The sequence below is a fragment of the Barbatula barbatula genome, assembly GCF_947034865.1.
Source record: "Barbatula barbatula genome assembly, chromosome: 20".
In the NCBI taxonomy this organism is placed as follows: domain Eukaryota; kingdom Metazoa; phylum Chordata; class Actinopteri; order Cypriniformes; family Nemacheilidae; genus Barbatula; species Barbatula barbatula.
This window is the reverse complement of record NC_136783.1, coordinates 16615724-16628961: the sequence shown is the minus strand read 5'-3', so window position 1 is coordinate 16628961 and position 13238 is coordinate 16615724. Positions and strand designations below refer to the sequence as shown.

The window sequence follows — 13238 nt, the reverse complement described above, 5'->3', positions numbered from 1 at the left end:
GTCATATTTAACTGTGATGAGTGCGATCCATACAGATTTCATTACTAACAGATTTATAAATGTGTTTGCGGCGCTTATTTCTGTATTTACGGTATATCCGCAGAAGCAGATATGATGTTCTTTAGAGTGTTTTACATTCAGTTGGCCAAAAAGTTTTGTATGACAACATATTTGTAGCGATATTGCTTCCAACACCTCAAATCAATGCTCGTACTTTGCTAAAGAGCGCTGCTGACTCCGCCTTTACGTAATGACGCTGTACGGAAAGAGGAGCGCGATCAGCTTTAAATGCATTTCCAAAAACACATTGACTTTCGCTACACCAACGGTATAGAAAATGCAATCCCAAATATTTGAACTCTTAATGTTAATGTATACAGGGGAAAACATTTAAATGATCATTTTGCTACATTTTTGATTGACTATCTTAAGCGTATATAATAAACAGAATGGTTTCTAAATTTCAGCAAGTAACATATCATTATATATTTCTTCTTACAGCTCTAACGTCACAGTTTGGTCCACTTTTGCACCCTGGGCTTATGAGTTTCTGTAAGTATTCACCATGTATATATAATACAACTTTTATTCAAATTTGTTTCTGGTTTTACTTCTGACTTTTTAGTAACACTTACAATAAGGTTATATTTGTTAACATAGGATGTTAATACATTTTAACATTTGGCAATACATTTTTAAATCAATCAATTTATCGCTGTTCACATTAGTTAATTCATAATGAATTCTCAAATATTATTAATGTTGAAAAATATATTGTTCATTGTTAGTTCATATTATCTAAACCATTAATAAATGTTATGGAATAAAACCTTATAGTAAAGTGTTAATGAATTTTCTTTCACCATTTACTTCACAATTTGTACTTATTTCAATGGCTAACAGATTTTGTTATTTTTGGCTTTACAGTCTCACCATTGATATTTTGGCTGGATTTGGTCATTTTTAAACCAAGCAAGTCATCCCAGGATGTCCAGTTACAACTGCAAGTCATGTAGTTTCTCGACAAAAATACCCACACCCACACAACACTCTCACACAGCACCACACAACACTCTCACACACCCGCACACAACACTCTCACACAGCACCACACAACACTCTCACACAGCACCACACAACACTCTCACACAGCACCACACAACACTCTTACACACCCACACACAACACTCTCACAAAGCCACACACAACACTCTCACACACACACACACACACACAACACTCTAACACAGCCCCACACAACACTCTCACACAGCACCACACAACACTCTCACACACACACACAACACTCTCACACACCCGCACACAACACTCTCATACACACACACACAACCCTCTCACACAGCCCCACACAACACTCTCACACACAACACTCTCACACAGCCCCACACAACACTCTCACACACAACACTCTCACACAGCCCCACACAACACTCTTACACACCCAAACACACCACTCTCACACAGCCACACACAACACTCTCACACACACACAACACTCTAACACAGCCCCACACAACACTCTCACACAGCACCACACAACACTCTCACACACACACACAACACTCTCACACACCCGCACACAACACTCTCATACACACACACACAACCCTCTCACACAGCCCCACACAACACTCTCACACACCCGCACACAACACTCTCACACACACACACAACCCTCTCACACAGCCCCACACAACACTCTCACACACCCGCACACAACACTCTCACACACACACACAACCCTCTCACACAGCCCCACACAACACTCTCACACAGCCACACACAACACTGTCACTCACCCAAACACCAACACTCTCACACAGCCACACACAACACTCTCACACAGCCACACACAACACTCTCACACAGCCCCACACAACACTCTCACACACCCGCACACAACACTCTTACACACGACACTCAGTTTGAATGGAACATTTTAACTACAGACCAGTGTTTTCTTTGCCAGTGTTAGATGAATCCTGTCACTTTGTTGCTATTGTTTGTTTTGATATGTAATGTATGAATATTTTTGCTCACTTAAATGTTGTAATATATATAGTAGTCAACATTTGAAGTGGGTCAAAAAAGTTACAAGAATAGGTATTGTTCTCGCCTTTTTGATCCACTTTAAATGTTGACTACTGTACATAGTCATTATATGTTGTTAATGTAATACATCATTCTTCAATACTGTTTTAAATGTTTTAATACTTTTTGTTTCAATGAAATGATTCAATAAAAAATTTGCCTGGATTGCCTTTTGATTCATAATGTCAAGTATAGCAGTTTTATAATATTAATAACTACAGATTTATATCCAAACTAGCTAAAATATATAATAATATTTGTAATTATTGCCAATACGAATTAAATAGTAATTTGTCAATATAGGTATTACAGTAAATTGCAGTAAAAATATAGTAAAAATACAGTAAAGTACTGTGTTGTATCTATACAGCAATATTTTTTTGTACTGTAGTAATCTATTACAGTACAGCACTGTAAATCAAAATACAGTAACTTACTGGCAACCGTGCTGCCAGTAAGTTACTGTAAAAATACAAGCAAATCGTTAACAGTGTACTTACAGAGAGGAGTGGATCTTTCCTGTTCTGCTCTTTCAAAATACTGGTCCGTTTCACTGCGGTCATATCCTGCGAAATTTAACATTGGATTGTGAGCATGTCTTTATTCCCAACCTTAGTGTAATATACAAGGGTGTTTGATAAATATGTCAAATGCATGATTTGGAAGATGCGTGTGATTTCTGTCTGTCTGTCTGTTTATCATATATAAAGTAAATCAACGTATACAAATCAAACCACTATATGACATGATTGAATATTGTTTTATTCGCCATCACAGCCGAGCAGTGTAATAAAAATATGTTTCTGACCCAGATAATGAATATACCGTCCAGAAATCTGCCTGCGTTGCAAGAATGGCGAGCCGCCTGCGCGCATGACCCGCAGGCCCCAGAGAGCTGAATTAGCACCATCTGCTAATGATCAGCAGTCTCTGGTTGCTTTCTCGCTATAACATACAGCGAAATGGATCAGAGCTGTAAAAGCACATATAATGCATGTTTCTGTGTGTCCGGGCCAATGCTGAGGTAAGATCCCCAGGTGGAATTTTGCCCATGGGATTTGATGTTCAACTAATAGCCTCCATACCAGAAGGGGTCACTCTGACACTATCAATAACGGTTTGTGCTGCGATGTCTTTACCGCCAACTCTCTCTCTCTCTTTCTCCCCTCTCCTCAATTTACTCTTTAAGGCAACCGTGCCATTGGAGCCTGCTGGCTGGCAATTTGCATTTTAAATGCACGGTTCTTCTCTTTGGGTACCAAATGTTCACCCTTATCTATTTCCAAAAAAATGTCTGTCCCTCCTCTGTGATGGATTGGAAGGCTGATGGTCTGCAGATGGAATTTCGCTGCTGTGTATTAAAGTGGAATTCACCGAAACTGGTTTCAATTTAATTTGGCTGAAATGAACTGAATTTCAAAGGAGTTTGTCTCAACAGACGAGTGATAACAACTTCTAAAATAAGAAAGTCGTCTCAGAGGAACGTCACACCAGGGTGATAGTTGTGGAAAGCTTATGGTAATGTATCTTTGCCCTTTCCTCGGGCCTGTTCATGAAACATTAATGTCAATATGTAGATTCACCACCTGCCTCTCCTGCCTCATTTCATTACAGGAGTGTTGTGTTATATCAGATTCAGCATGCATATATATAAGCCAGTCCCTACATTTAGGGGAGGCTAAGCATCATGTCGTTTTGAGATGAACACTATGATCTGATTTTGGGGTGGACTGAAGAGCATGGAATGAGCGATGTGTAGGCTAAACAAAATTTCACAAAATGTACACACCATATTCATATTGTGTATTAAATGTACTCAAAATTGAATATACTCTACCCAAATTGAACATTCTGTCATGAATTACTCACCCTCAAGTAGTTCCAATGTGTATTAACGTCTTTGTTTTGTTGAACACAAATAAATATATTTGGAAGAATGTTGACAACTGAGAAAACTGTTTGCTGTCCTACATTCTTCAAAATATCTTCTTTTGTGTTCAACAAAACAAAGACGTTAATACACATTGGAACTACTTGAGGGTGAGTAATTCATGACAGAATGTTCATTTTGGGTAGAGTATATTCAATTTTGAGTACAAATGTTTTTCTTCTATGGTACTCAATGGTGCCCCAGAAATGTCAGTTGCTAACATTCATCCAAATATCTTTCTTTGTGTTCAATCGTTCAAAGAAATGTATAGAACAACTTTGGAACGGATGAGGAAATTCATGACAGAATTTGGATTTTCTTTTGGAAGGACTATCCCTTTAATGCACATTCCTCGTCTTAAAGGCTAGTTCACTCCAAAACATTGAATGTGTCATTCTTTATTCAACCTCATTTCGTTCAATACCTATATGACTTTCTTTCTTCTGTTGAATACAAAAGATGATATTTTGAGAAATGTTTAGTGTCCGTATTGGGGGCCAATGTTATTTGGATACTAATTTGTTTTTGAATATTTTTTTTGTGTGTTCTGTAGAAGAAACAAAGTCATATAGGTTTGAAATTACATTAAATGTCCCTTCATACAAACCCTATTATGTTCGCTTTAATATTCAGCTTTTTTGATTATTTTTAGCCACTATTTATAGTGTAGTACTCCAGGCTCCATTTAACTCAATTTCTCACATTAAAATCCATTCCACAGATTTCCTTCCCTATCAATTAGCACCGAAAATGTGAAAAAAGAGCACAGATTCCCTCTAGGGCCCCCAACAAAACCAAAGCCATGTCAAGTTACGCATTGGCTTTTAGCATCATCCAGCAATGCTCAAAAACATCTCTCTAAATGCTATCCAGCCAAAGTGTTTTTCAGTACCCTCGGGACACAGATTATGATTTCTCACGAGGCAGTTTTGATAAGACAGTCTTCAAGCCTGTCAATATCTCTATCTCTGCTCTTCTTCTTGCGGCATTCGATCTCATACAGCGGCCCTATAAGGGACTGTTACTTCACCCTCCGGCAACATCATACCGCGTCTGTGTTAGTGGCTGTCAGTCTCATTGCTTTCGCGTAGCGCTGTGGCTTCGGTTTGCGCCTGAACCTGTAAATCAGTGGGAACTCAGACCCCGCTGCTGTGCCGAGACACGGCACCAGTAACAGAGATGTTTTCTATCAGGCATCATATGTCTCTGTCCACCTCAATGCATACAGATGTGCCTTATCTCCGTCATGCTTGGATACCCCACAGATACTGCTGGATTTCGCTGGCTCTCCCACAATGTTTGTGGCCCTGTCTTTCTTTGATTCATCCTATTGTTTTAAGAAAGGAATAGAGTTGTGAATAAAGACCATGGTGAGCTGGAGTCATCTTTCTATTCACGCAAAGACTAATATTGTGCCGTGGTCGGTTGAGGGTCTCAAAGTCAGACATTACAGTGAGTTTGCGTATGTAAATTCTCTTTTATGCAAATGACGGCTGTTTGCCTTATCACAAAGCCGGCCAACGGAGCGCTCCCCATTGAAGAGGGAGGAACTGCCTGAAGCTTTTCACAAAACTCTCAGCAAAGCATTAACAAAACAGAAATGCAGATTTTTCATGGGCCTCAGCTGGAGTGTCTCAGAATGTGCACAGTGGGCCGGCCTGTGTAAACAATATAAATAAATGCACTTGATAAATGTTCTCACCACTGGCGAAACAGGAATGTGACAACAGCACAAAACAGAATGCAGGACGAAGGAAGCAATTAAATCTGGTGTCCCGCTGAGCGGATGGAAGTCGCCCTTTACAATAAAGAGACACGGATTGAAGAGGGAAGATACTACTAAATGTAAATGCCATGGAAACCTCAAGCAGTAGCAATACAATGTTTTCCCAATGGGATAGATGGCATTCTGAGATCTGTAAATATTCCCTTTGAATGTTTTACTCGGGCCTCTGGTATTGAAATCCAGACTGACAGTTCTTATTTTTATGGAATATAGCAGTTTTGTTTCATGGATGATTTATCTATGCATGTCATTTTTATGTCATTCACATGCTTTTATCATTTTTAATCAAACATTAACCTTTCCTTCCCCTCGCTACCACATTTCTTCTCATACATATACATCACAATAGGAAGTAAAACACCATCACAACTTTCATTCCCTGTTTTTGACATTTTTGTATGCAAACCCCGGAAGCAAGTTAGCATTTGATAACTTCTGGTTCCCTTCGCCCCAAAGTCAGTAGGTTTTGGGTAAATTGACTGGTTAACTATCTATGACATAAGACACGACAGTTATAACCCGCTCGTGATTTTTTTTAAGCTTTATCGTGTCATAAAAATGGCCTTTGCTAACAAGTTTCTAAAAGCGACCACATCCTTTGGCGGGGATGTTAGACATCATGGGGCATATGAATCTCACAAATAATGCAACATGGGGCACAGATCTCTAAAATAAAAGTGTTGTCAGAGGCTTAGTGGCAGTGATGTTGATATCGGGCAACCTTAGTGTAGTCTGTCCATTACCTCATGTTAGCTTTTTACTTCTGCCGATTGTATAAAGGCTTCAAAAGTAAAGAAGATCTTAATAGACAAAACATTTGAACGTGAGAAAACTTTGGTAGAGCTTATTTTTTGCGATCTTACAAAAGTCTATGGGAAAAATACATAGGCTTCCGGTCGAGAGAAACAGTTCGTAGAACACTAGTCCACGGACCGTTGGCTAAACGTCTGATGCATAAGGTAAATTTTTCCGGAAACATTTCAGCACGTTCAAAGTCGTCATCTGATTGGTTGAATTTGACAGGATTTCCCGGAGACTTGCGTGTCTGCCTGGAAACAACATGAACAACATGATTGGTTGCTTTACTTGTCAGTCATATATGGCCTCTTAGGCAGCCTTGGCCAAAGAATGCGGCGATAAGTTTGACTAGTTTGGCACTAACTTCCGGGTTGGCCTACAAAAGAACATAATCTCTGAGCTACACTATACTTTAGGTGCAAACTACAGCTGCCCGTAAATGCAAAACATTGACGCCATGACACAATGTATCTAACCAATAAGAGCAATTGTCAATCCAAAAAGATATCATCATATATCCACCTGTCTACAAAATCAAGAATTCTGAAAAAAAAAATGTAACTTGGACTTTAAAGTAATGAAGCAATTCAGTTTAATATCCAGCTGTAGGTTTACAATCCAGCTGATCATCCGCCCTCCAGTGGTCGGACATATCTACATTGCATTTCCTTAATTTCGTTGCGTTGTAAACAAAAAATAGTGCTTTGTATACGAGTATAACCAATCATATGTTTTCTAATACATCTGCCTTTCTACATCTTTAATGCAAATAAATAAAAAGAACATATAACAGAACAACAAAATGTAGTAGCAATTAAAACAATAAGACCTGCCCTTACACTACCTGAAGCCCCCGACATGCAGGACTGCATCCAATATTCCTCAGGTAGGACATGTGTTTTCATTGAGCAACCTTGGTTAAAATAGCACTCATGTATCTTTCATTGAAGTATTTTCCACTGTTCTGAAGATCACCTTTCCCCAAACAAAGGCTCAGTCATTTAGAACCTTGGGGGCAAAACAGAAAGCAATGACTTCGAAGAAAACTGCCTGCTTCTTTTATGTCTTTTAGACTTTGTTGTCCTTCTCTCCTGAAGACAAGGACGCAAGATAGAGGACTTTCGGTTTAATAACTTATTTCAGAAAGATCTCAGTATGCATCAGTATTTTCATCAGGGGGAGACGGACGTGACACAGAACGATCCCGTAAGGAAAGACAGCTTGGAAAAAGATGTGCCTTGTTCCTCTGTGACCTTTGCTGCTGTGTGCTCTGATTTGCGGAAATATTCAAACTGACATATAAAGTTCAGAGACGACAATGCTGCACAACAAATTTCTCATGATGAAATGAGGCAGGTATCATGATGCTGAAATATAAATCACAGTGTATCACAACCATTAAGCAGAACAGAAAGTCAAATATTGGAGGAAAGGATTTTTTCTGAAGGCAATGGATTTTCATGATTTATAACGTGATAATTTTTTAGGGCTGTTGGGGCAAGATGTTGGTAATGTAGTGGCATAGAGAGTTTTAGAGTAGGGCTGTGCACTTCTGGGCTTCTAGCATCACTGCTTCTCATGCACTGTCTCACGGGAGAAGAGCGAGCGAGTCAGCACCTTTCACAAAGTAACCATTGACACATTTCTGTACTCTGAAAACTGGAATCAGTTTTGTACTTCCTGTTGGACAAGCTTCGCCCCCACTCTAACAGAGATTCTGCACTTACATACAACAAAGTGCTTTTTGGGAGTTTAAACTTTCATGATGTAAGGATGGAGGAGCCAAGAGGGGCATTAGCACAATACAAACAGCTAGATTTTGTTTAAAAGTCACTTTGCTTTGAGAACACGGTGTGTGTGTTTTAGACATCACACAATAGTTGATCAGCAAAGACTTTTTGGCATTGCGACCGCTTCATTTCCAATTACATGCTTTGTTGGCAAGGCAACCAGGTCACCCCCAGGAGATGACAAACAAAGTTACCTTCAGCTGCCTTGGGCAAGATTTGAATGCTCTATACACGCTTCTGCGCTCCAGCGTACACGCAATAGAGATTTGCTATCAGACTCAGTGCCAAATATTTAGAGTTCTAGCTCGAACACTGCTGGCAGAGTTTTGAATATATGGGTAATTTCTCGACTGGGATCCTCTCACTGTGAATGGGTTGCTTAAGTTTCGCGTCTGGCCTAACAACCCCCTTCATCTGTGATTTATTCATGATACGCAGCCTCTCATACCTTATTTCTTACATAAATATTGAAAAAGTACACGTGATGTAAACTTGTAAGGTTTTATAAGTTATTTTATAAGACTACACAATAGCTGAAACATTTTCATAAAATATAAACAAATCCACATCTTCGTAGATTAAACTAAAATCCTCCTGTACGACACGTTTTCTTCCAAAGCCATAAATAAAGATTCAACATAAATGAAGTCAAGAAGTCAAAGGAGTTTGAAGACTGGCGTTGAAATTATTAGGGCAAACAATCCCTACATTCATAACTTTGATCCTCTCTGGCTTTCCCTGAAGTCATCCAGGAAGAGCTTAAAAAGATTAGCTTGTATTTAACATTAAGCAGCAAACAACCTCTGATAATGAGTAGTGGATGCATTTGAGCTTACAAATAGCTTTTGATGCCCTAGAGCTTATTATTGCAGCTTCTTGTTAGTAACAAGTGCAGAGAGGACCTACAGCAGAGCCTTGAGGCTCTCCAGAACCCGCAAAGGGTTCCCCCGGGTCCCTCCTTCCACAGCTACCAGTCTATGCAGATCACGCTGGCTCTAAAGGAGAGTAAGCATCAAGAGGCTGATGAGGCAAATCCACCCACTTCAATTGCAGTTAAAGGAACAGACAACAAGGATTCAATTAGTATCCATTTAGACAGAGCTGGTGGCACATAGTACTTAGTATAGTATAGTAAATTACCATTCTTCAGCTCATTAAGGGAAATCTCATCTGGATTGCAATGTCCATAATTGTGAATTTTGACGTTAATGTATCAGCTAAATCAACATAAACTCATTCGTAACTATTTTACAAGGTGGCTAAATTGTATAAATTCTTACGCCAGCGACGTTATGTTTAGGGGCGGGGCCTCAGTATTGATAAATAATCGTGCGTTTTTGTATGATTCACTTTGTAAGTATTCATATGAATTAGCTACCTCGTAAAATAGTTACGAATTCCCGTGAGATCAGGTTGGCTATATAGAGCTTCGCAAGCTTCAATTATAAATTCAAATTTTTTGTTAATATTCTTTCAAAAAGCTTGTTTAATATCAGGGTTGGACCTAGTCAAAGCACTACATTAGATACAAATCAACACATAAAATCATAGACATCCTGTTAATAATCCAAACATTTTAGTGCTCCAGTCTAAGCCCATTAATCTGTTTGATGTGGTACTTCAGTCTGTAATCAGTGTTGTCGTGGTTTAAGACATGTAACACAAGGTGTGGCGCTGATGTTTATTTATGCTGACTCCAAACTCTCACTAAGAAGCGGAGATCTCTGCAGCTACTAAATGTGTGGATAACTGCAATCTGTGAATGCGTATCTGTCATTTATCTTGATGCCAAACACAGAAGCTTTGTAATCACCGAAGCGTTTGATTTCTTTCCCAGAGGCTCTAGGATTGAGTCACTCAGCAGTTTTTTCCTAGGCTGTAAATTGCGGTCGGCTATGAACATTTTTGCTGAGACTTTTCTATGAAAAAATACCACAGAATTACCAAACTATGAAGCAGCGCATTTCAGAAATCAGTGTAAAACAAACAGATTGCAAGCGAAAGCAGATGTTTTGCGGTCTGAGCAATGGGACAGCGTTTCGGCTGCTTTTATCTTTTCATTGCGCTGTTGAAATCGTTTATTTGCAGGTCATTTTGAGTAATAGCAACTACAATGCTCATAATTTTCACAGCAAGAAAGTCAGCACTTGCCTAACATGTTTAAAGAATAAAAATCATCACAAATCGCAGCTGACATTCATTGACCTTTACCCGAACCCCGAGGAAAGGCAGCCAGTGATTTTTTAATGATGTTAATAATGTGACACACAGTGAACATGCAAACACGGCAACAAAACAGATAAATAACAATCCCGACATTCTTAAACTTGTGGACTCGAAAAAAAGCTTTTTACCTTGTTTAGGACCTGTAATACTTAAAAGTACAGACAATGATAAAACAATACCTGGGGGCTCTCTATTTTCTAAATATCTCATTTAAAAATCTTTCAATACCTCACAAAAAAAATTTTTTTATTCTAACGTACTGTACATGTTAGTACCAACAAAACCCTTTGTGTTATCTATAGACGGTTTAAAGTGCAACTGCAAACACACGTTATGTGGCCCAAACTTAACTTCCGGTAGACCTCCTCAAAGAATCTATAGCTGTTGAGAAGTTTTAATTGAATCTATATGCAATAATATATGAACATAAATTAACATTAATATAAATTAAATATAAAATAACCAAACACTTCAGAAGTCTACTTCAGGCAAGGCGTGTACCAATGAAACCGTTTATATGGTGCATATACAGGCAAATCATAAAAATGGAGAATCTTACCTTCTTACAAGAACATTTGTCCCTGTCTGTGACCGAGCAAGGACACGGTGGGCAATATTTGTCAGAAGATCTTGAAATGACCATCAACATCGTGCTCCACACACAAACCGTGTTTCACCTTTCTCAGGTCCCACAGCAACCGAAGCACCTTGCTGCATGCCATTCATCACAGGTCACCTACGACGGTTGACATTTTTCTACTGGTACCTCATGAATGTAGGTCAGCGCTGCCATTCCTCCTCTCCTCAATCACAAGACGAGAAAAACAAGATGCATTGATTTTTCCCAGAGAATTCAAAAATACCACGAGTTTCTGAAATGGGTCATTGACTATTGCACATTTCATTCCCCTGTGATTTTCTTCATCCATCATATCTGCTTTCAAACTCTTAATTCATAAAGAAAAACACTAGAGCACTTTCTTAAAAACATGTCACAAACATCTTTTAAAGCGTGTCAGTGGGTTCTTAATTGTTTTTCATGCCACCGCCACGGTGGAGAATTCGAGCGATGTCCAGGCGTGTCGTCCTCTTGTACCTTTTCCAATGCCTAATCACTAACACAAACCAGTAACAATCTACAGTTTTTAAAGTACAAAAGGCAGTTTTAAATATTCAAGACATTTAGAGAGACTTCACATCAAAAGGGCGCAAGTCTTATTTTATTGACATCCTAAACTTTATTTACAAAGGTAAGCTTTTCATCCCAACCTCAGCGAAACAGATTTCCAAAGAAATAAAAACATCTTTAAAAGGCCATTAAAAAACAACATACTGTCCTCTAGCAGCATCTGAACATCTGAAAGTCCCAGAAATCAACCATTTTATGTTTACAGTTATCTCTTAGCCAAGCTATACACAGTACTGCCGACATGGTAAACAAGTATACAAAGTACTGCCACATGGAGCCATTACTCTTTTTTTTTTTAGTGCAGAAACGGAAAATATTTTCGTTAAAATAACAATCTTAGGTTAAATAAGCTTAAATAAGAGGGCTAAAGTACAAGACACTTTTCTGAGGTACTTTACACCGACAAGCAGAATTTGGCTTATTTTTAAGTGGTTTACAGGTGCTAGTCTGTGGGTTCTGGTCCACAAGTTGTTTCTTACATACTGGGATAAAAAAGCCAGCAGTTAGTGGTTAAGAGTGCCAGGCGTGGATTTTGAAAAGCGAGAATTCCGACAGTAATATGGACAAATGAAAAGAACTGAATGACAATTAATTTACCACCGACAACATCAGGCAAACAAAAGATTAGTTTTTTTGTACACAAAAGTTTGAATACAACCAAATCACACTCAGTGCTAATCTTATCGAACAATTCTGTGATCACATCATAAGCAAAATTATTGCTACAACATTTTTGTATCAATGGATTACTTACAAAACTCATTTTAAACAGATATACAGTACACTTTGGACACAAAGATAAGTCGCACCTGGCTGGTCTACATTTCGACAAAGTGAGGTGGACTGCCACAAAGCCAGGATTGATCTTGAGTTACAATGCTAGCTTGAAGATGTTAAGCCCAAGGAACTAAATAATTTAGAAAGCAATCACGGCTTATTGCATTACATTCACTTTCACGTGTTCGTACCCATCGACCGAAAACAACCCCCTTCCTCCCCTTACATCACATCTTAAATATGTTTAAATTTATTACTCTCCACTCCTTCACATTCTCACGTCCTGCCGCCAACTAACCATGTGACTTAGCTTTTAGCGTGTTAGCTCGGCACACGTTCACATTCAAAGGCTGAAAGTGTTTCTCTGTTGTCTTGCTGGACTGGGTATCCTTGGGTTACGCAGTTGCTAAGTAGGAGAGGGGAAATTGTGAACTACATCAACTCAAGGTTTCTTGTCTATAGTGTTCAGGAAGAGTTCGGTAAATCGTCTCAGTTGAGCCGCCGCAGTCTGGCTCTCTTCGTGCAGTCGGAGGTTGTCCTGTCGGAGATGCTGAACTTGCTCTTGCAGCATAGCCTTGTCTTGTTGCTCCTTTGAAGAAAACAAAACCGGTTATTACAAATAACTGGTGA

General features: G+C 39.0%; 1 protein-coding gene across 2 annotated transcripts in view; it reads right to left on the bottom strand.

Moving 5' to 3' along the window:
- Positions 1-11836: 11836 nt before the first annotated feature.
- sipa1l2 (signal-induced proliferation-associated 1 like 2) overlaps positions 11837-13238 on the bottom strand; it is a 52920-nt gene continuing 51518 nt past the window's right edge. For both annotated transcript variants that reach the window (XM_079482469.1, XM_079482468.1), the window contains one exon: positions 11837-13197. In XM_079482469.1, coding sequence (XP_079338595.1) covers positions 13051-13197 — 147 coding nt within the window. In that variant the 3' untranslated portion in view covers positions 11837-13050. The remainder of the gene's footprint in view (positions 13198-13238) is intronic.